General features: G+C 37.3%; 2 protein-coding genes across 3 annotated transcripts in view; one reads left to right on the plus strand and one right to left on the minus strand.

The window, feature by feature from the left end:
* Nucleotides 1-23,282, plus strand: part of LOC106876356 (retinal rod rhodopsin-sensitive cGMP 3',5'-cyclic phosphodiesterase subunit delta) — a 37,560-nt gene extending 14,278 nt beyond the window's left edge. Inside the window, exons 2-6 of the mRNA XM_089341336.1 lie at nt 12,854-12,916; nt 16,079-16,104; nt 17,096-17,221; nt 19,298-19,403; nt 22,293-23,282. Coding sequence (XP_089197462.1) covers nt 12,854-12,916; nt 16,079-16,104; nt 17,096-17,221; nt 19,298-19,403; nt 22,293-22,374 — 403 coding nt within the window. The 3' untranslated portion in view covers nt 22,375-23,282. The remainder of the gene's footprint in view (nt 1-12,853; nt 12,917-16,078; nt 16,105-17,095; nt 17,222-19,297; nt 19,404-22,292) is intronic.
* Nucleotides 1-25,000, minus strand: part of LOC106876355 (peroxisomal targeting signal 1 receptor) — a 108,324-nt gene that overhangs the window by 79,028 nt on the left and 4,296 nt on the right. The window lies entirely within an intron of this gene.

A 25,000-nucleotide genomic window follows, 5' to 3' on the forward strand; every position in this document is an offset into this window, starting at 1 on the left:
TGAACTGCTAAGTTACGGGGATGTAAACACACCAGCATCGGTTGTCAAGCGATGCTTGTGGGGGGGGGGGGGACAAACACACACACGCACAAACATATACACACACACACACACACATGTGTGTGTGTGTGCGTATATATATATATATATATATATATACACACGACGGTTGGTAAGCAAGCTACTTACCACACACCCACTCCTCCACCTATATATATATATATATATATATATATATATATACACACACATACATATTTATAATATATACATACATATACAGATACATACACTTACATGCATGCATGTTTGGATGGGTGGATAGATAAGTCAGATAGAGAACGTGGGATGGATGACAGATACCTGCACAATGACAGTGAGGCAATATTTTTTTTCTTCTTTTTTTAAGATACATGTAGTGATATCAAGCATCAACATAGAATAACTTATGAATAAACACCGCTGATTCATATTCGCATGAATTCAATCTCATTGTGGAAGCAGACCCACAAGGGGCTTTCTTCAGATGCTCAGGATAAGAATTAATCTCGCAAGTTTCATTATTATTTTAGAAATTTCTCAGGATATATTTATAATATAATCTGTCAGTGTAATCCTTATCCCAAACTGCCAAAAAGGCTCCTGTTGGTTTAATGTCATTGTGAGATGAATATGAGACTGTATAGTTATTTATTCATAATCCGTGCTGTATTGGCACTCTAATAATTATTGGCCAGTGTGCCATTATGTAAATGAATTTGTGTCTGGGCACATACTTTGTTTACACTGAAAATATGTAGTCTTCAGCTGTCATTCACAGTTTGCTGGGGGATTGGGGGAGAGGTGAGCATCAGTGAATCCCGATGACATATTACAGATCGGTAGCTTAATTCGTTTATATACTGGGAGAGACAGACAGACAGACAGACAGTTAGGCAGGCAGGCAGGCTTACATGCAGTTAGAAAAACAGATATGTAGATATGCATACATATAGACAATCAGAAGGATATACAGATAGACATACAGACAGATACAAATACATAATGGCAGATATATATATATATATATATATATGCACATTCACATCCATATAGCTATGCATATAAACAGATATATATGTATATTACATATATGTGTATATATATATATATATATATATATATATATATATTATACACACACGTATATATATATATATATATATATATATATATATATATATATTACATATATGTGTGTATATATATATATGTATATATATATATATATATATATATGTATATATATATATTTACATATGTTTATGTACACACACACACATAAAGAAAAGCAGGATAAATATGTGAGTAGGGAGAGACACATGCATAGACAGAAAAGCAAAGATGGATAAACAGATAGTGCTGGTAAATAGATAGATACATAGGTAGCTAGATAGATAATTAATTAGAAAGATGAGCTGGTGGTGGTGGTGGTGGTGGTGGTGGTTCGGATAGTGAATTGGATGAGTAAGAATGTGCTTCATCAAAAGTATGTACTCCATTGTGTTTTTTTTCTTTAAAACAAAAAAATAACTAATCCCATTAAAACCTGTCTGTCATTGAAATCAATCAATCAATAAATAAATGCAAACAAAAATGAGAAGAAAAAACACAGAAAAATATAAACAAATGAGAATTTGGTTCATTATTTTCAAAGCTTGATTGACTCCTTCAAACATGGCTCCCATGGCTTCTGATCTTAAATGATTGGAAGTGTTGGTGTAAGAGATGGACTACAGCAAAAATATTCTGTTCAGTACCACAAATTTGCAGGTCAGTCGCTTGACTTTAATCAGTTGAGCATGTCCCTTAATGGCTGACGATATGTGCATCTCTGATCATGAACAGAAGTAGTGGGGAAACGTCATAGCCATGTATTGAGAGGAAGTCTTTGGGGTTTGAATAATTCACCACTGGAAATATGGGTGTTTCGTTCAACATTCTTAAACAACCCTTATTCAGGGACCTTTTGAGTGGGATGGGTGCTTGACCTGAAGAAAATTCTAACTGGGCCCCACCTGCTAGATCATGCACTGTTTATCTTGATATGAGATCACCATATCGTGCACATATGGTTGTAAAGCATGTGCCTGGTATACCCTTATCAGTCATGATGGGTATACTGGGCTTTGTGTATTTTACCCCAGTGTCACTTTGATGGCATGCACTGCTCTCTCAATAATGGTTTCAAATTTTGGCACTAGGCTACCAGTTTTGGGGGAGGGGATAAATTGATTATATCGACCCCAGCACTCAACTGGTACTTCTTTTACCATCCCCAAAATGATGAAAGACACAGTTGACCTTGGCAGAATTTGAACTCAGTGCATAAAGACGGATGAAATACCACTAAGCATTTTGTCTGGCATGCTAATGGTTCTACCAGTTTAGCACCTTAATAATAATAATAATAATAATAATAATAATAATGGTTTCAAATTTTGGCACAAGGCCAGCAATTTCAAGAGAGGGGGCTAGTAGATTACATCAACCCCAGTGCTCAACTGATACTTATTTTATTGACCCTGAAAGGATGAAAGGGAAAGTTGACCCCGGTGCCATTTGAACCCAGAACATCAAGACTGATGAAATGCCGCTAAGCATTTTGCCTGGTGTGCTAATCATTCTGGCAGCATGTTGCCTTCTGAATAATAATAATAATAATAATAATAATAATAATAATAATAATAATAATAATAATAATCTTTCCTGCTATAGGCACAAGGCCTGAAGTTTTTTGGAGGTGGTACAAGTTAATTACATCAACCTTAATGTTCAAATGGTACTTATATTAATCTTGAAAGGATGACAGGCACAATTGACTGTGGCAGAATTTGAACACAGATTGTAAAGTTGATGAAATACTGCTGAGGTGGGTGGGGCACAAGCACAGACACAAACACACACACACACACACACATGATAGGCTTCTTTCAGTTTCTGTGTATCAAATCCACTCGCAAGGCTTTGGTTAGCCCGAGGCTATAGTAGAAAACACTTGGCCAAGGTGTCACACAGTGGGCTTGAACCTGGAACCATGTTGTTGGGAAGCAAGCTTCTTAAGACACAGCCAACCCTGCATCTATTTATATCTATTTTTGAAAATTATCAAATTGTAGAATCAAATAGTTTACATTTTTGTTGTTAAGTTAGTGTTTCAAACAAAATTTTTACAAATTTTACAAATCCTCTTTACTCTTTTACTTGTTTCAGTCACTTGACTCTGGCCATGCTGGAGCACCACCTTTAGTCGAGCAAATCGACCCCAGGACTTATTCTTTGGAAGCCTAGTACTTATTCTATCGGTCTCTTTTGCCGAACCGCTAAGTTACGGGGACGTAAACACACCAACATCGGTTGTCAAACGATGATGGGGGCACAAACACACCCGCACACACACACAGATATACAGCAGGCTTCTTTCAATTTCTGTCTACCAAATCCACTCACAAGGCTTTGGTCGGCCCAAGGTTATAGTAGAAGACACCTGCCCAAGGTGCCACGCAGTGGGACTGAACCCAGAACCATATGGTTGGTAAGCAAGCCACTTTCCACACCTCTATCAGGTGAAAATTTATTTCTTTACGGGGCTGCTGCAATTAATGTTGGCATGGTGAAAGGTTTTGTATCAGAATTAAGGGGCTGTTTCTGGTGAGTTGGTATGAGAGGGTCTCTTTTACATTCAGAGCCCTTTACCTGCCAGCAACAAAAAAACAACATCAAAGACAAAACAAAAAAACAGTGGCCTTATGCCAAAGTTAGGATTCATTAATGGTAATGATGGCCTTAGTGGAAGTTAATTGATTTTTTTCCCCCTCCCTTCTGTGTTGTTACTTCCTTACCTGCATCTTTGTACTCCTGTTACCACCTACTGTTTATGATGATGATGATGATGATGTTGATAACAGGATGTACGAATGAATGGTATGTGTTGAGTTAGTAATCTATTTATAGAAAGACAAGTGTGTGTGTGTGTGTGTATATGTACAGGCATATGCACACTGTCTACTTGTGTATGTCTATATATATATATATATATATACACACACACACAAAGTCATATGCAAACTATCTGTGCATTTGTGTGTGTCTGTATATGTGTACACACACATATATATATATATATATATATATATATACATACACACACACACAAAGTCATATGCAAACTATTTGTGCATTTGTGTGTGTCTGTATATGTGTACACACACACACACATATATATATATATATATATATATATATACAGACATATGTGCATTATCTAGCTGTGTGTGTGTGTGTGTGTGTGTGCATATGTTTAAGTGTATGTCTTTCTGATCCGGAAGACTAGACTTGTTAATGAGTATACATGCTTACCTTCCTATTTTTTTTTTTGTATATGTATATATTTGTATTAGAAAGTAGATTTGTGCATGTGTGTACACATGTTTGTGTGTGTGATGTGTAAAATGTGGTTGTAAATATTCATTCATAGACTTTTGTGTCTATTTCTGCATGGTTAGGAATGTGTAACCCCTTTCTCTGTCTCTACCTGTCTGTCTACCTATCTATTTGTCTATTTGTCTATCTATCTGACCATCTGTCTATCTATCTGTCTGTCTGTCTATCTGTCCAGCTGACTATCTATCCATCTGCCTGCCCATCCATCTTTATCTATCTATCTATCTATCTATCTATCTATCTCTATTTGTCTATCTGTCTGTCCACCTATTTACCTTCCACTGTCTATCTATCTATCTATCTATCCATCTATCTCTTTATCTCACTGTTCATCTATCTGTCTGTCTGTCTGTCTCACATGCACTCACTGATATATTTACAATGGTACTAGTCCAGTAGGGATTATGAATAAATAATAATACAAGCTCGAATTCATACATTATATGATCTCAGTGTAAAGTTCGACTGACAAGGACCTTTTCAGCAGCTTGGGATGAGAATATAATCGACCGGTTTCATTGTTAATTTGATAATTAACTATTCATCTGTATTTGCTCATTTCACCTACGTCTTCTAAATTACCAATGATTGTAAATAAAGATTAGTTATTAAAATGTAAACAAAATTGTGCAAGGCACAAGCTCACTTCCATATTGGTACAAGGTTGCTATCTGGATTATAATTACTTGAGTACAGACAAATTGTGGGTTGATAAATAAATAAATAGATATACAGACGCATGTATTTAAAGTCCATTCTATATTATTATGATTTGTATAGGCACAGGAGTGGCTGTGTGGTAAGTAGCTTGCTTTCCAATCACATGGTTCCGGGTTCAGTCCCACTGCATGGCACCTTGGGCAAGTGTCTCCTACTATAGCCTCGGGCCGACCAAAGCCTTGTGAGTGGATTTGGTAGACGGAAACTGAAACAAGCCCGTCGTATATATATGTATATGTATATATATATGTGTGTTTGTGTGTCTGTGTTTGTCCCCACCGGCATTGCTTGACGACCGATGCTGGTGTGTTTACGTCCCTGTGGCTTAGCGGTTCGGCAAAAGAGACCGATAGAATAAGTACTAGGCTTACAAAGAATAAGTCCTGGGGTCGATTTGCTCAACTGAGGGCGGTGCTCCAGCATGGCCACAGTCAAATGACTGAAACAAGTAAAAGAGTAAAGAGTATATGTTTGTGTGTGCTCCCCGCCGTCTAAAAGGATCATCATCTCGTAAGTTACTTGGTGACCTCACTGGTGCTGGTGCCACATAAAAAGCATTGAATCCACTTTTTAAGGTGGCTGGCATTAGGAATGACATCCAGCTGTAGAAGCTGTGTCGAAATGGACCTCACCAATGCTGGTGCCATGTAAAAAGCACCCAGTTTACTCTGTAGCATGTTTGGCTGTAGAAACCATGCCGAAACAGACAGTGGAGCTGGGTACAGTCCTCCAGTTTGCCAGCTCTTGTCAAACCATCCAACCCATGCCAATGTGGAAGATGGGTGATAAATGATGATGATGATGATGATGATGTATATATCTCAAAAGGGTCAAAGGTCTGTCCTGAGCTGTAGACTCATCAGGCTTGTTTCCTGGATTCTGTAGCATATTCTCCTTCATCATCATTATCATTTAATGTTCTTTTTCCCAACCTGGCATGGGTTGGACAGTTTGAGAAGAACAGAAAAGGCAGAGGGCCCCCACCAGGTTCTATGTCTGCTTTGGCATGGTTTTCTATAGCTGGATGTCCTTCCTAGTGCCAACCATTTAACAGAGTGTGCTGGGTACTTTTCACGTGACACCAACACCGGTGAGGTTGCCAAATACCCAGATGATAAGATCCCTCGACTGAGCATGGCATAGACTGGAGAAATAAGAAACTATGATAGAGGCAGAGGAGCAGGTGTCTTGCTGAAGAGGTGAATACATGGCTTGGCCACTTGGAAAGTGAGAGGGTGAAAGAGAGAGTAAGAGAGAGAGAGAGAGAGAGATGTGAGGTCCAGAAGGAATTGGGTAGAAGAGTGAAAAGGTGGTGTGTGATATATGTATCTATACACACACACACACACACACACATGTATATATGTATGTATATATGCGTGTGTGTGTATGTATATATATATATATATATATATATATATATGTATATATATATATGTATATATATATATATATATATATATATATATATGTCTCTATGTATGTATATATGTGTGTGTGTATATATATGTATATATGTGTGTGAGTGTATATATATATATATACCTATATATATGCTTTTAAAATTCACTGTTCTTAATATCCTATATATGCCATTATTTCTTGTAGACGCCTACTTTCCTACTTCTCTTCCCCCTCCCCCCCCACTCTTACTCTCTTCTTGCTCCAAACTGCGCAGAGAGAGAGAAATAGTGAGTGAGAGAGAGAGAGAGTTGTGCAATTAGTAACGTCTCTCAACATAAATGCTGTATCGATTTGTTGATTTGTTGATTTTCTATTGAGGCCAAAACCGAAGCCACCCAAGCAGGTTGTGTTACATATGCAACTCCCACCCCCACTCCCATACACATACTACTCACCATTCCTTCCATCGCCCCCACCCCCAACTCTCCCATCTCTCAGCGTTCACTTATTCACGACCTGACCCCATCCACTCACTTTTGTAATCAGTTGGTCATCCACCTCATTTACTTGCTCCTTCATTCTTTCCTTTCACTCATTCATTCATCTCCCTCTTCTCTCACTCCTTCACTCTTTCATCCACTCATTCATCGCTTGCTCCTTCAGTTTCCCACAGTCCTTTATTCATTCACTTGCCTGCTTATTTACCTGCTCCTTCACTCCTTCTCTTAACTCATTCATTCATCTATTCTTTCACTCACTCATCCATCACTCATTGATCTCTTCCTTCAGTCACTCATTTACCTGCTTCCTCCTTCACTCATTCGCTTTGTCATTCATTCACCCACTTACTTGCTCCTTCACTCACTCACAAACTCACTCATTCTCCTGCTTGCTCCTTCACTCATTTTCTTTATCATTCACTCACTTGCTCATCTACTCACAAACTTATTCCTTCACTCACAAGCTCACTCATTCACCTGCTTGCTCCGGCACTCATTCGCTATGTCATTCACTCACTTGCTTACCCACTCACAAGCTCACTCATTCACCTGTTTGCTCCGGCACTCATTCACTTTGTCATTCACTCACTTGCTTACCCACTCACAAACTCACTCCTTCCCTCACTTACAAGCTCACTCATTCACCTACTTGCTCCTGCACTCATTTGCTTTGTCATTCACTCACCCACTCACAAGCTCACTCATTCACTCACTCACTCACCCACTCACAAGCTCACTCATCCACTTACAAGCTCACTCATTCACCCACTTGCTCCTGCACTCATTTGCTTTGTCATTCACTCACCCACTCACAAGCTCACTCATTCACTCACTCACTCACCCACTCACAAGCTCACTCATTCACTCACTCACTCACCCACTCATCCACTTACAAGCTCACTCATTCACCCACTTGCTCCTGCACTCATTTGCTTTGTCATTCACTCACCCACTCACAAGCTCACTCATTCACTCACTCACTCACCCACTCACAAGCTCACTCATTCACTCACTCACTCACCCACTCACAAGCTCACTCATTCACTCACTCACCCACTCACAAGCTCACTCATTCACTCACTCATTCACCCACTTGCTCCTGCACTCATTTGCTTTGTCATTCACCCACTCACTCACTCACAAACCCGCCCTTTCATCCACCCAGTTACTCATCTACTCCCTCGCAAAATACTCCCATACATTCGTTCTTCCATCCACCACCCACCATATCTCTCACCCTTACTCATTCACCATCTCTATAAAAAAAAATAATAAATGAGTTAAAGAAATCAATTAATTAACGACAGAAGAAACAAAAGTAAAATACAATAATAGCGAGAACATCACATTGTTTCTTTATCCTTTGCTCTTCATCTTCTTTCACTTGTTTCAGTTATTAGACTGTGGCCATGCTGGGGCACTGCCTCGACTAGTTTAGTCTGATATTTCTTACCCAGGGTTCATGTAAGATTTTGTTGTAAAAAATTTAAGTGTAATAAATTGGTTATGCTTCTGCAATATATAAAATACTTTAACAATTTAATAAAATTTTTCTAAAAGGTGCTGGCATGCTTCCAAACCACAAGGTTCTGGGTTCATTCCACTGAGTGGCACTTTAGGCAAGTATCTCCTACTTTAGCTTCAGGCTGACGGAAACCATGTGAGTGGATTTGGTAGATGTTAACAACAAACAAGATGACAAATATCTGTCAAATGTTATTTATTATTTATGCGCCCTTTTCAAGCCTAGCCAGGCTCATCGGCCCAGTTTTCCGGTTTCTATGGCGTATGTGTCCCCCACCCCCCCCACCCAGCTGGACGGGACGCCAGTCCATCGTAGCATTACTCAAGAAACAGGAAGAAAGAGTGAGAGAAAGTCGGGGCGAAAGAGTATAACAAGGGTCACCACCCCCACACCCTGCTGGAGCCTCATGAAGCTTTAGGTGTTTTCGCTCAATAAACACACACAACGCCCTGTCTGGGAATTGAAACTGCAATCTTCCGACCGCGAGTCCGCTGCTCTAACCACTGGGCTCTGTGAAATGTAAACAATGTACATAATTCCTCATCTGGTATGAAAAAATGGCCATTTTTTCCCCCCCATACAGGTCACTCTAATGAGCATGGGTCATAGGTAATCACCTAATTACCTAATATCCTGTGTGAAACCAATTGGTAGGATTAGCTGAAGTGGTATTACAATACTGTATACTTTATCATAAATATACCCACTCTGTTGACAAATATTAACTTGCACTACCTATTCCCATGTCTTTCTCTTCTCCATGATTCTTTCATTTTGATCTCTTGGCTCCTCTTTATCCGACTATCATCCTGCATATTCATGACATGCCCATATTAGCACAGTCTTTCCTCTTGCATACTACATCCTATTCTTCTTATGTCCATCCATCCATTTTCTCTGCCCCCTATTCCTGGGAGGGTTGTGGGTGTAGAGTCTTTTGGCATTTCCTTCATAGAGTCTTCTCAGAAGCAATCATCATTACACTTTCTGAGACTGCAGATATTATCCAACCATCTCCTTCTTGGTCTACCCCTAGGTCTCCTGCTGCTGAAGGGGGTAGAGTCCTCATGCAGCTTCCTCCTCCATAAGGTCCTATCAAAAGCAATCATCATTACATTTTCTGGCTGGATTCCCAAGCATGACCAACTGAAACTATGGCTGTTATCCAACCATCTCATTCTTGATCTAACCCTAGGTCTCTTACTGGTTGACTTAGCTTGAAGAATCCATCTTGAGATCTTTCTATAGACATTTAATCGTATGTCCATTATACCAGAACTATGACCTTTCAGTGCAGAGGAGTAGAGGCTCAACATGGAGAGACTCCCGGATCTCTGATCTACATGACCCTTCAAGTAGTATTATTCCAGAGATCCTTTGAAGGAACCCCATTTCGGCCACTTGTATTCACTAGTGTACTCTTTCAATCATTTCCCAAAATTCATGACAACAGGTTGAGAACAAGCATGGAAACCAAATTGTAAGAAAGCACGTTTGTCTTTTTTTTTACCAATCTCATTTATTCTCTGCTTTTATGCTTGCCAACATGACATATCTAGCAAAACAAGGTTGGTTCATTTCTTACCTGCATTTGTACATCTGCATTTAGTGCTCATATGTTGCTTTTATGCAACATTGCATGTCATACACAAACCTCATGCAGTTTGCCCTTCCCTCAAAAATATAAACTTCTTGTTGTCAGCTGAATGCTTTTGGCTTTGTTCATACTCTGGTCATTATACTTGCAGATGAGTCACCTAGACAAGAGAAGCATTCATAAACTTTGAGGGAGTTTTCCAACTATTTAAAATAATCTATTCCATGGCTGTAAAGTTAATGAGTTTGCTTCCCAATCAAGTGGTTCTGTGTTCAGTCCCACTGCATTGCACCTTCTACTATGGCCTTAGGACTAATCAAAGCCCTGTGAGTGGAAACAGAAAGAAGCCTGTTATGTCTGAGTGTGTGTTTGTGTTTGAGCCTCCTTGGTTTGAGATCACATGATAGTTGTAAACAAGTGTCCCTGCCGTACAAGTGAGATTGTTCATTTCCAATCTTTTGTGAAAACACGTTCAGTCATGGAGTCATGGGGAAATATTATCTTGCTCGGAAATAAATAAGGATTGGCAACTGGAAGGGCATCCAGTCTGGTTGTAGAAAAATTGCCTCATTGAATTCCATTGAGGAAAAGTTGGACAATAAATTAATAATTACAATAACTGCTAACTATTCCTCCACATATGCTACTTAACAGACTTTCTTCTGTCAGCCTGCTTGTATTCCCACTGCATCTCTTATGCATTTGCTACACAGTACAGAGTTTCCATTTGTATTTTTTATGCATGTTAAGCATTGCCATTAGATAGATGGCAGGCTCAGAGAGAGAGAGAACAAAAGGTTTCTGTACATGAATGCTTATTTAATATTTATAAAAGACTAAGTGGGAAGCTTAACACATATTTGGCTCTGTTAGAGAATAATGATAATTATAATTAATATATTGGTTAAAACATTTGGAGTATAACCTCAGTATTATGTATCAGGTTTAATATATATATATATATATATATATATATATATATATATATATAAGAATAATATAACACAAGGATGGAGAATATCAGGCTTTAATAATAGATCACAACACTTGTTTCTGCACCACAGACCAGCTTTGAGTTGCTGAGTTTATATTCATATAACATTATAGAAGATCATTCATTATAATTACTATAGAGTTGAATATTTTTCAGCAACATTGTATTCCACCTGATGAAATGTCTACTCTTAAAAGAGTTTCATTATAAGGTACAACCCATTTATTGTTAGTTTTTCCATTCTGATGAGATTCAACTCCTCCCATTGCAATTGATCTCCGTCTGAAATAAAACAGTAATTTTCCCATTTAAGAAAAAAAAAAAAAAAAAAAATCAAGTACCTGTGATTCATAAAATATCTCATAAAAATATAGGGATGATTTCTATCTTTCAGTCCATGGCACTCTGAAAGTTGTATAAATGATTAAGGGAATAAAAAGGAAAGTAAGAAAAAAGGGACAGATGGCGGTAGCTGTGATGACTCTTTGAAATGTCACCATCGCAAATCAACATTTTCAACTTGATTTTTTTTTTTTGTCTTAAAGGAGGAAATAACTATTTTAATTGTAATCTTTATAATCTTAATCAAAGGACAGGAAAACAAACTTTGAGTTTTAGTATTATGTACATATATTTAGGCGCAGGAGTGGCTGTGTGGTAAGTAGCTTGCTTACCAACCACATGGTTCCAGGTTCATTCCCACTGCGTGGCATCTTGGGCAAGTGTCTTCTACTATAGCCTCGGGCTGACCAAAGCCTTGTGAGTGGATTTGGTAGACGGAAACTGAAATAAACCTGTCGTATATATGTATATATATAAATATATATATATATATATGTGTGTGTGTGTGTGTATATGTTTGTGTGTCTGTGTTTGTCCTCCCAACATCGCTTGACAACCGATGCTGGTATGTTTACATCCTCAAAACTGAGCAGTCCGGCAAAAGAGACCGATAGAATAAGTACTAGGCTTATAAAGAATAAGTCCTGGGTGGGGTCGATTTGCTCAGCATGGCCGCAGTCAAATGGCTGAAACAAGTAAAAGAGTAAATATATATATATATATATATATACACACACACACACACATATATGTGTATATATATATATATATATATATATATATATATATATATATATATATATATACATACATGCATATAGCAAGATGCCCTTCCTGCTGCCAACTGCCATCTGCTTCCAAGTGAAGTAGTTTTTCCCCTCCTGTCTGTTAGGAAACCAGACCAACTGAAACCTTGTGATTGAATTTAGTAGGTGGAAGTCTCTGTTGTGTGTGTACATGTGTGTGTAAGTGCTTGTGCCTCTAACAGAGAGGAGGGAGATATATATATATACCTTGTCCTCCATGCTATCTCTCTGGCGTTGTCTTCTTATATATCCTGGTGTTGGATAAATAATTCAACAAAGCAGAGGGACAGAAAGTATTCACACGATGCAATACGATTACTGTTACATGAGGCTTACTGCTCTCTATCGATGGCTCACAGTTAACTGCTTATTATGAACTTCTGATAGTTCTTCATTTTATAGCAATGTGTCCAGCTCACTTTTAGTCACTTTGGGGTGGTTGGAATCCTTCCACAACATCTTCCTTAACTGATATTTTCACAGACATTGGATGAATTTACGAGATGCTGACTCAGGCAAGATTCTCTGGCAGTCAAGTGATGATCTGTAAGTATTTTACAGTTGATTTTCCAAAGTTTTATTTATTTATTTATTTTCTTTGGTTTAATTTTTTCAACTTACATTTTGTCATTTTTGGTTTGTTTTTCTATGTAACCTATTTTTCTTCTCCTGTATTGTCATTGCTGTTATATTGTTGTGTGTATATTATACATACACACACACACACACATACATACGTATGTACACACACACACACACACATCTGATGATGGTTTTGCTGCTTGAAACTTGTGTAAGAATATTAAAGTTGTACTCTTCAAAAGTTTAGAGTAACCCATCAGATTAATGTAAAACTGTTTTTAGCATAGCTGAATATAAAAACAAACATCAATACACACACATACATGGGCTTCCACACAATTTCCTTTTACCAAATTCACTCACAAGGCATTGGTTGGCTTGAGGTTATTGTAGAAGACAATTTCCCAAGGTGCCACACAGTGGGACTGAACCCCAAACCACATGGTTGCAAAGCAAGCATCTTAGTCACACAGCTATGTCTGTTTCAGTCATCACTACCAAGTCTTTTTCTCCTTGCCTTTGTAAGACAATATGATATGACTTGCGGGAGAGTTAGCTGTCATTTCTAGCAGCTTGCATGACCTTGTATTCTTCCTAATTGACATGAGTGATTGGTGTTTTGCTATTGTTCAGTGCCAGGTCAGAACTATTGAACTATAATCCCTATGATCAAAACCAATCCAGCCATGACCATCCCATTTAGCACTTTTTTTTTTGGCATACTGTAATGAGAAGTACACTATTCAATATGTCCTTCCATTCAGATCTGATTTGAGTGAGATTTGGCTTCTACTTCTTGCCAGTTTAGCAACCATATAGAGATCACTTATTGGTTCATCTTAATTTTTAACTTCAGTCAGTCTTGATTCAGTAGATTTATGATCCAACTGTGACCATCTCATCAGTTTTTGGACATAGTACATCTAGAATCACATTATACATTATCATGTCCTTGTTTTGAATAGAGTTTGGAGTCTCATTGGAGATTTGGCTGCTATTTCCAGCATATTGAGCATCTACATAGACTATTACTTCAGCTCACACTGTCTCACTGGTTCTCTCCCTCCTCATCAGCCCAAGCTCCTTGATTATATCTAATTATTAATTATTTGTAATTTAGTTGAAGAGTTAATTAAACACCTCAAAATCTTACCCCTTCTAAAAATTAATTGTTCCCTATTGATTTAAAAAAAAATGTACAATTGGATAAAATAAAAATAATTAATTAATTCCAGTCATTTGCAATATCAATTTTTTGATTTGATATCTTCTGTATGTGTGCGTATGTGTGTGTGTGTGTGTGTGTGTGTGTGTGTAAGTACTGGCATGACTGTGTGTTAAGAAGTTCGCTTTCCAGTCTCATTTACTCTCTCACTTCACTTCTCTCATCTGGTCAATGTTTGTGTAATGTGTGTGTGTATGTGAAGGTGCATGGCTCACTGGTTAGAGCATCGGGCTCACAATTATGAGGCAGTGAATTTGATTCTTGGACCAGGCTGTGTGTTGTATTCTTGAGTAAGACACTTTATTTCACGTTGCTCCAGTTCACTCTGCTGTAGAAACGAGTTGCAACATCACTGGTGCCAAGCTGTATCGGCCCCTTTGCCTTTCCCTTGGATAACATTGGTGGCATAGAGAAAGGAAGCTGTTATGCATTGGACAGCTGCTCGTCTTCCAGAAACAGCCTTGCCTGGACCTGTGCCTCAGAGGGTAACTTTCTAGGTGTAATCCCATAGTCATTCATGACCAAAGGGAGATTTTAACTTTTTTTCTCTTTTACTAGTGGACTTCTCGTTTGGAAGTTCCAGGATTTAGAGGAGTGGAGTGTGGAACCATCTCCAAGCCACTACTGTTCCCAGGTCTACTCTGGCCCAGAGTAGTAACAATTGTCAGAATCCCAGTTACGGGTTAATTAGCAAATTAGGGCTTGCCTGTCTCTGCATGTGAAGACTGGATCTGGCAGACTCTACAAAAGAAACCTACATGGTTCAATGGAAGGGAAGGCAGTTGTAGCAACACATTGTAGAGTGTCAAAAAGGTAAAGGTACCTTCTGAAGCCATGCCAACTCATAGGGGCCGGTTTCCCAGTTTCCATGATGTATAAATCTCCTACCTGGATGGGATGTTTGTCCATTGCAGAATTACTCATTTTTGCCAGCTGGATGGACCGGAGCAATGTGAAATGAAGTGTTGTGCTCAACAACAACACAATGCATCGCCCGTTCCAGGAATCGAAACCACAATCTTACAATCATGAGTCTAACACCCTAACCACTAAGCCACTCACCTCCACAATTGTAGAGTACAGAACTAGTCAACCTTAAGGATGAGAGATGACTTGCATATATATATATATATATATATATACACACTGATACATACATACATACATACGTATGTATGTAATTACAAAGCTAAATTAAATAGAGAGATACTATACTACTTATGTATGTATGTATGTATGTATATATGTAAAGGTAAGTGTTTTATGGATGAAACCCTGGGTAATCCCATAGTCTGGCCATAACTACCTTTATCTTTAATTACTCTACTGCTCCATAACTTAGAGCGTGCTTCTCTTTCAGATTTATGATTTACTACCAATATATGCATATATATGTGTATGTGTGTATATATATATATATATATATATATATATATATATATATATATATATATAACGTGTGTGTGTGTGTATATATATATATATATATATATGTATATATGGTGTGCTTCATGGCCTCTACACAAATAGATATACTCTACTGCATGCATTGAGCACTCAATCCCAACACACACGCACACAAACATCTTTCTCCTTTGCGTGTCATGCAATTATTTTTCATGATTCATTAATATATTCTTTGTCTCTCTCTCTCTTGCCTCTCCCTCTTTTAAACATACCCACCTTCTCCCTCTCTCTCTCTCTCTCTCACACACACACTCTTTCTAACACACTCTCACCCTTTCTAACACTCTCCCTCTTTCTAACCCATTCTCCCTTTTAAACATACTCACCTTCTCTCTCTCTCTCTTTCTCACAAACACACACACACACACATAACTCTTTCTAACTTACTCTCCCTCTCTTTCTAACTCTCTTTCTCTCCCTGTTTTTCTTTCCAGATCTCTGCCTAATGTTGAACATGAAGGTAAGAACTTCCTTTCACTAACAGATCAGTCTGGAATGTATATTACACCATATATAAGGTTGGTAGGTTGGTGGCTGAGTGTGTGTGAGTGAAGGGGAAGTATGTAGGTTCTAACGGAGTAATGGGTGGATGGAGAAGTTAACAATATTTTCTTTCTTGATTTTGTTTATTTTCCTTTTGTTGTTTTACTTATTCAAAAGGAGAGATGTTGTTGTTTTTGCTGGTGTTGGAAGTGAAGGTGTAAGTGGAGGGGGGGGGTCCCGAACATTTTATTCTTAGTGTGGGGTTAAACCAAGCAATGAATCAATTGTACCGCCTAAAAATAAGAGAACGATCTTTTTCGTTGGGCTTCCATGCAGTTTCCATCTATTAAATTTTACCCACTCAACTTTGAGCAGTTTGAGGCAATAGTGGAAGATACTTGTTCAAGGTGCCACACAGGGGGACTGAACCCAAGACCACATGGTTGGGAAGCAAGCTTTTTAACTACACAGCCATGCTTGTGGAATTGAATAAGTAAACCACATAGTTGCATCACAAGGTTCTTAACCAATTTCCAGTTTGAGGTTTAGAATGCAGGAATGGCCGTGTGATTAAGAAGTTTCTTTTTTGACAGTCACAGAGGTTCTTGATGTGATCTTACTACAGGACATCCTGGACAAATGCTTTCTGCCTTAGTACTATTACCACTACTGTTACAACCACTACCAACACTATCAGCTCTACCACTAATACCACTGTTACCACAAACACTACTAATGTTACTGTTATCAGCAGCACCACCACCACCACCAACAACAACAACACTATCACCCACCCATTACCAACACTATTACCACCACCACTATCCTTATTAACATTTTCATCAATTCATTAAGCCTTTTAACTCAATTTGTTCCATTTATCTATTCTCCCTACCACCTCTTTGGACAACAACCACCACCACCACTAACACAACCACCACTACCACCACTGCTGTCACTGATGTTAGCTCGAGTCCCAAAGAAGATCCTGAAATGCCGGGCAGTGTCTCGAGAGATCAACTTCTCATCAGCTGAACCAATGGACAAGTTCCGACTGGAGCAGAAGATCATGTTTAAAGGGAAATGCTTAGAAGGTTAGTAAGTGTCGTGTGTAGTATAATGCTTTGTGTAGTACAGTGTATGTCTTGCATTACGGTATATTCAGCACCCAGTACACTCTGTAAAGTGGTTGGCATTAGGGAGGGCATCCAGCCGTAGGAACCATACCAGAACAGACGCCAGAGTGTGATGCAGTCCTATGACTCATTGGCAACATTTTTCTGTCTTATAAGGGTAAAATGCACTCAGCCAGTATCTGTGGGGGTACAGGTTCAATTCCCATAGCTGCCTGCTGGCAACTTTTTACAATGTTCTTATAAGGGTAAATCCCCAATCTTTCTCTGCTGTTCTTATAACTTTACTGTGTTCGAAATTTACTTTCTTATTTGTAAAATACCAAACACATTCACTGCTTCCAAAGTTTGATTATGAAATAGTGTCACATTCAAAGAGCTATCATTTAGCATTAAAATTGATGGTAATTGTTGTCAGGGGCTGTTTAGGTTAATGGTAGAGCACTCAGCTGGTACCTGAGGGGCACAGGTTCAATTCCTGTAGCTGCCTGCTGTCAACTTTTTACCGTCTTATGAGGGTAAAACATTCAATCCTTTTTTGCTGTTCTTACAACTATTGCACATTTGATATTTACTTTCATGTATATGCATACACATATACATACATATATATGTGCACATACATATACAAATATATACATGTGTATACACACACACATATATATATATATATATATATATATATATATATATATATACACACACACACATATATATATATGTGGAGGCACAATGGCCCAGTGGTTAGGGCAGCGGACTCGCGGTCATAGGATAGCAGTTTCGATTCCCAGACCGGGCGTTGTGAGTGTTTATTGAGCGAAAACACCTAAAAAGCTCCACGAGGCTTTGGCAGGGGATGGTGGCGAACCCTGCTGTATTCTTTCACCACAACTTTATCTCACTCTTACTTCTTGTTTTCTGTTGTACCTGTAATTCAAAGGGTCAGCCTTGTCACACTGTGTCACGCTGAATATCCCCGAGAACTACGTTAAGGGTACACGTGTCTGTGGAGTGCTCAGCCACTTGCATGTTAATTTCACGAGCAGGCTGTTCCGTTGATCGGATCAACTGGAACCCTCGACGTTGTAAGTGACGGAGTGCCAACAACAACAACAACAACAACATCTCCTCATTATTTCTGAGCAATAATCTTTGTTCATCTGGTAGATGAACTTGCAGTCTCCATATTGCAGGTGCTCTTTCATGAATTGAAAATCTCAAAATGGATGCAACTGCTTCAGATGGTCCAATATACCAACCCATTAGATATTGACTAATTTTGTTATCATTGTTTGAATAGTAGCTTGGTCATTTCCTTTCAGCATGTACTTGATGACGTACTTAATTGACCTCACCGAGGCAACAATTTGAATGTTGCAGCGACATTTGAATGCTCTTAAGAGTTTCATTATAAGGTACAACCCATTTGTTGTTTGTTTTTCCATTCTTATGAGATTCAACTCCTCCCATTGCATTTGATCTTCGTCTCTAAAGAGATAATCGCTCTGTCTGTTTTTCTGCCTTTTGATTAAGATGATAAAGATTAATATTTGATTTTAAATAAAATAGTAATTTTCCCCTTTAAGGAAAAAAAAAAAAGATCAAGTACCTGTGATTAAAAAATATCTCATAAAAATATAGGGATAATTTTTATCTTTCAGTCCATGGCACTCCGAAAGTTGTGTAAATGATTAAGGGAGTAAAAAGGAAAGTAAGAAAAAAAAAAGGGACAGATGGCGGTAGCTGTGATGACTCTTTGAAATGTCACCATCGCAAATCAACATTTTCAACTTGATTTTTTTTTTTTCTTAAAGGAGGAAATAACTATTTTAATTGTAATCTTTATCATCTTAATCAAAGGACAGGAAAACAAACTATGAGTTTTAGTATGATATATATATATATATATATATATATATATATATCATACTAAAACTCAAAGTTTGTTTTCCTGTCCTTTGATATATATATATATATATATATATATATATATATATATATATATACTTAAGTTATGTTTCTTTCATTCTTTTGTAGAATGGTATTTTGAATTTGGGTTTGTTATTCCCGGTTCCACCAACACTTGGCAGTCCACGATTGAAGCAGCTCCTGAGAATCAAATGATGCCAGCAAATCTACTGAAGTAAGTGAGTTCCTGCAATAATGAAGAGCGGAATGTTGCCAGATAAGAAGAGGGTGGTGGAGAGGAGACACAATCACTCACACTCACATATCCATATGTGAGTGTGAGTGATTGTGTGTGTGTGTGTTCAAAGCTGATGATTACCTCTGTTGCTACTTAGAGCAAAGAACTTTTAGTATCACCAGTGAAGATCAGCATTTAACCTCTACTACATGTATTCATCTCTCTCTCTCTCTCTCTCTCTCCTTTCGTATGTACATCCAAATGTGTGTGAGATTTTTTACTGATATGTATGTATGTATGTATGGACGGAAGCTAAAGGCGGCCCATCGTATATATATTTATATATATGTGTGTGTGTGTGTGAGTGTATGTCAGTGTATGTTCTACACCACCACATGACAACCAATGTTGGTTTGTTTATGTCCCTGTGGCTTAGCGGTTTGGCAAAAGGCTTTATACAAAAGTGCAGGTGTCGAATCGTTTGACTCTTCAAGGTGGTGCTCCAGCATGGCCACAGTCTAATGACTGAAAGAAGTAAAAGAATATGTATGTGTGTGTGTATATATATATATATATATATATACACACACACACACGTATTTATATACATTCAATATATATATGTATTCATGTACATTCTCTCTCTCTCTCTCATTATATATATATACACACACACACATATATATTATAAACAGTCAATATATATAGAGTGAGAGACATTGTTATCTATAAATAATTTTTGTTTTCATTCTCTTTGGAATTACTATTTTTCGTGGTTTGGGTTTGACTGCCCTTTCTAGCATGTAAGGCATCCTGTAAAGGGTCACCTCTCTGTGTATAAATCCTTATACACTCATATATATATAGAGAGAGAGATATGTAGTCATCTACATTCAATATGTATGAGTTGCTTTCACAAAGTATCCAATCTTTAGACTTATAAAAAAACAATCTTGTACAGTTCACAAATTTTATTTAATCATCTTCAAAGTACTTCCCCTCGGCATTTATCTCCATTTTGTCCAGTATGCTAATGATTCAGCCAGCTGACCACCACTGTTCTGTCTGTAATATGAAACCCTTTTTTTTTTTTTTTACACATTTCAGTCAATTGACTGCAGCCATGCTGGCGAACCCCCTTTAGTCAGAGAAATCGACTCCAGGATTTATTCTTTGTAAACCTAGTGCTTAACCTATTGGTCTCTTTTGCTGAATTGCGAAGTTTCAGGGATGTAAACACACCAACGTCGGTTGTCAAGTGATGGAGGGGGTGGGACAAATACAGACACAAAGACACACACACACACACAAGCACCCACTACACTCTCTGAGTGGTTGGCGTTAGGAAGGGCATCCAGCTGTAGAAACTCTGCCAAATCAGACTGGAGCCTGGTGTTGCCATCTGGCTTCACCAGTTCTCAATCAAATCGTCCAACCCATGCTAGCATGGAAAGCGGACGTTAAACGATGATGATGATGATGATGATGATGATATATATATATATATATACATACACCAAAATAAGTACATAAATGTGAAATAAGATGGGAAAAAATAACATTGGGATACCGGAGGTAGAGTAGTATCTTCTATTAAAGCTGCAAAAACATCTAAAAAATATCACAACATACTGTTACTCAGAGTTTCACATCCCTATTTGTCAGACAGTTTAGATCTAAACTGTCCGATGAACGGGAATGTGAAACTCTGAGTAACAGTATATTGTGATATTTTTGCAGCTTTGATAATAATAAAGTATATATATATATATATATATATATATATATATGTATATATATATATATATATATATATATATATATATATATACTCTTTTACTTGTTTCAGTCATTTGACTGTGGCCATGGTTTCTCCTTGATTTGGAAGTTTGTTCTGATCATTATTATTATTTGTAGTTTGCATGAACACAACTCTTTGCTCCATTAGGAGACAAAATATCAATAACTTGTTTATTGTGTTTGTTTTAACTGTATGGGGTTCTTGTTGCTATGTTCGCACGAATCCATATCTCTGCCACTTTATGTAATGCACTAATAAGAATATGGAAGTTTAACGTAGTTTGAATATTCAACTCTAATTTGTATAGTAACACGCCGTGCATTGTAGTACCACACACACCTACATACATACATACATACATACATACATACACACACACATATATAAACAATAAATCAAATAGAGATTCAATTGACAATCTAATAATTTATTTATATTATTATATAACATAAATATACTATACTCTTTTACTTGTTTCAGTCATTTGACTGTGGCCATGCTGGAGCACCACCTTTAGTAGAGCAAACCGACCCTAGGACTCATTCTTTGTAAGCTTAGTACTTATTCTATCGGTCTCTTCTGCCAAACCGCTAAGTTACGGGGATGTAAACACACCAGCATCGGTTATCAAGCGATGTTGGGGTGGACAAACAGACACACACACACACACACACACACACATATATACATATATATATATACGACGGGCTTCTTTCAGTTTGCATCTACCAAATCCACTCACAAGGCTTTGGTCGGCCCGAGGCGAAAGTAGAAGATACTTGCCCAAGGTGCCACACAGTGGGACTGAACCCAGAACTATGTGGTCCGTAAGCAAGCTACTTACCACACAGCCACTTCTACATATATATATATATATATATATATATGAAAGACAGAGAGAGAGAGAGACATGCATATATGCACCACTGTACTTGAGTTTTTTTTAACATAACTCAATTGACTTCTTTTATTTAATTTGAAAACTTCGTTAATTTTAACTCTGTTATGAACACTTAAATGCTTAATTATTTTTGGGGATTATTTTTAAAATTATTTTTTTGATTTCTTCCTTTCTCTCATTGCAGTGGAAATGTTGTGATTGAAACCTCTTTCTTTGACGGCGATTTGTTAGTCAGTACGTCCAAGGTGCTGATTTTCTATGTGTGAAGGAATGTCACAAACTAAAGGGAAAAACCAGTCAGACAGCCGGCCAGCCAGCCAACTCTCTGTCTAAATGTTTGCCTGTCCAAATATCTAGCCGTCAGTCTGTTAATCTGTCCATCTTAAATATTTTTCTATATATATATATATATGAGTGTGTGTGTATCTGTCTATCAGTCTGTCTATTTATGTTTATCTATTTCTCTCTGTCTATATATATATATACATATATATATATGTCTCTCTCTCTCTCTCTCTCTCTCTCTCTCTCTCTCTCTCTCTCTCTATATATATATATATATATATATATATATATATATATATATATATAGGTTTGGGCGATACAAATGAGGGAAATAGAACTTATGGTGTAAATAGAATAAGTATATTTATTTAGTAGCTGTGAAGTCTCATAAGTGTCTCAACTCACGGACTAAGAGTTTCTTGCAAACACACTTATCATGCAGTTATGTTGCTTCATGGTTAATAAAAAGAATATATATATATATATATGTATATATATTACGTGTGTGTGCCTGTCAGTATATCTATTTATCTATCTATCAATCTTTGTTTGTCTGCTGTCTATCTATCTATCTATCTATCTATCTATCTATCTATCTAGCTGGCTACTCTGTTCCCTAACAGTGTCAACTTTCATCCTTCCAACTCTCATCACCGTCGCTGCCACCCACCATCTTCACATTTGGCTCAAAAAAAAAAAAAAAAAGAACCAGGAACTGGGGGAGGGGGGAAGAATGGGGGGGATGGGATGGGGTTTCAGTTAATAATTTAAAAGGAAAAAAAAACAGAGACAAAAACAACACAACATAATTTTGAAATAATTTAAATAATTTAAAGAGAAAATAAAATTTTTTTGAAAAAAAAAATTAAAAAAAAAACACAAAACAAAACTTCTCAAAAAGGAGAAAGAAAAAAAACAAAAGAAAATTTTGAAAAACATAAAAAAAAAAATAACAAAACTAAATTTTTCAAAAAAAAAAAAAAATGAAGCATAAACTAATTAGTCCAATCACAAAAACCAACATTTGAGATAATTACCTCAAGGATATATTCTCTCTATTTCTATAACCAACTTCACTTTTTCTCTCTCACTGTTTTTTTTTTTAGTATGACTTTTTCTCTACTATTACTGCTAGAACTATTAACTACAATTTTTCTTTTTAACATACACATGCAAAAAGAAAAAAAAAACAAGGAAAATTGAGAAAAAAATACCATTTGTTGTTGTTGTTTGTGTTTATCCAACATGTCAACATGTTTGAGCTGAGATTATCTTGTTTCACTTCTCTCTCCAGTTGTTTTATGTTCTTAAAATATAGTTCTATATTTAAGAGATGAGGAATTATTTACATTATTTACATTTGACAGATATTTGTCCTCATCTTGTTTGTTGTTAACACAACGTTTCGGCTGATATACCCTCCAGCCTTTGTCAGGTGTCTTGGGGAAATTTCGAACCTGGGTTCTCATTCCTAACAATGTTACTATTATTATTATATTATTATTATTACTATTATTAATCAGGTCACTGCCGTGAATCGAACTCGGAATCTTGGGGTTAGTAGCCCGCGCTCTTAACCACTACGCCATATGCCCGTGGGCAATTATGGAGTGAATTTTAGGGCTTATAAATCTAATAATAATAATAATAATAATATAATAATAGTAACATCGTTAGGAATGAGAACCCAGGTTCGAAATTTCCCCAAGACACCTGACGAAGGCTGGAGGGTATATCAGCCGAAACGTGGTGTTAACAACAAACAAGATGAGGACAAATATCCGTCAAATGTAAATAATGTTCTTAAAATATGTTTATTATATTGAAAACTACATTATTCAGTCATTATAGTTTTGTTGGAAAGGTTGTGAGCTGGCAGAAACGTCAGCACGCCGGGCGAAATGCTTAGTGGTATTTCGTCTGCTGTTACGTTCTGAGTTCAAATTCCGCCGAAGTCGACTTTGCCTTTCATCCTTTCGGGGTCGATAATTTAAGTACCAGTTACACACTGGGGTTGATGTAATTGACTTAATCCCTTTGTCTGTCCTTGTTTGTCCCCTCTATGTTTAGCCCCTTGTGGGCAATAAAGAAATAAGAAACGTTAGCACGCCAGGTTAAATGCTTAGAGGTATTTCGTCTGTCCTTACGTTCTGAGTTCAAATTCCACTGAGGTTGACTTTGCCTTTCATCCTTTTGGGGTCGATAAATTAAGTACCGAAAGGATGAAAGGCAAAGTTGACCTCGGAGGAATTTGAACTCAGAATGTAATGACAGAAGAAATGCCGCTTAGCATTTCGCCCAGCATGCTAATTTTAGCCTACAATATTTACAATACAAGGTAGTCAGCCAGGAATTAACTACTAGAACAGCAGTACACAGTGGCGATGAATGAATATACATGTTTACTAAACTTACCATATATGTAGTTGTCATATGTATATTTGTTCATAACCATTGTCTTGGTAATCTCGTTAATTATTTGTGGTCATCAACCTTGTAGTATTATGGAGGTAACATTATGCTTGTAATAGTTTGCTGTGTAACAAAATTTTTATTTCTTTTTGTGTTTGGTCAGTTAGTTATTATTTTTTTTTTTTTGTCTTTTCC

Source organism: Octopus bimaculoides, chromosome 24, assembly GCF_046866305.1.
Source record: "Octopus bimaculoides isolate indiv1 chromosome 24, ASM4686630v1, whole genome shotgun sequence".
NCBI lineage: Eukaryota > Metazoa > Mollusca > Cephalopoda > Octopoda > Octopodidae > Octopus > Octopus bimaculoides.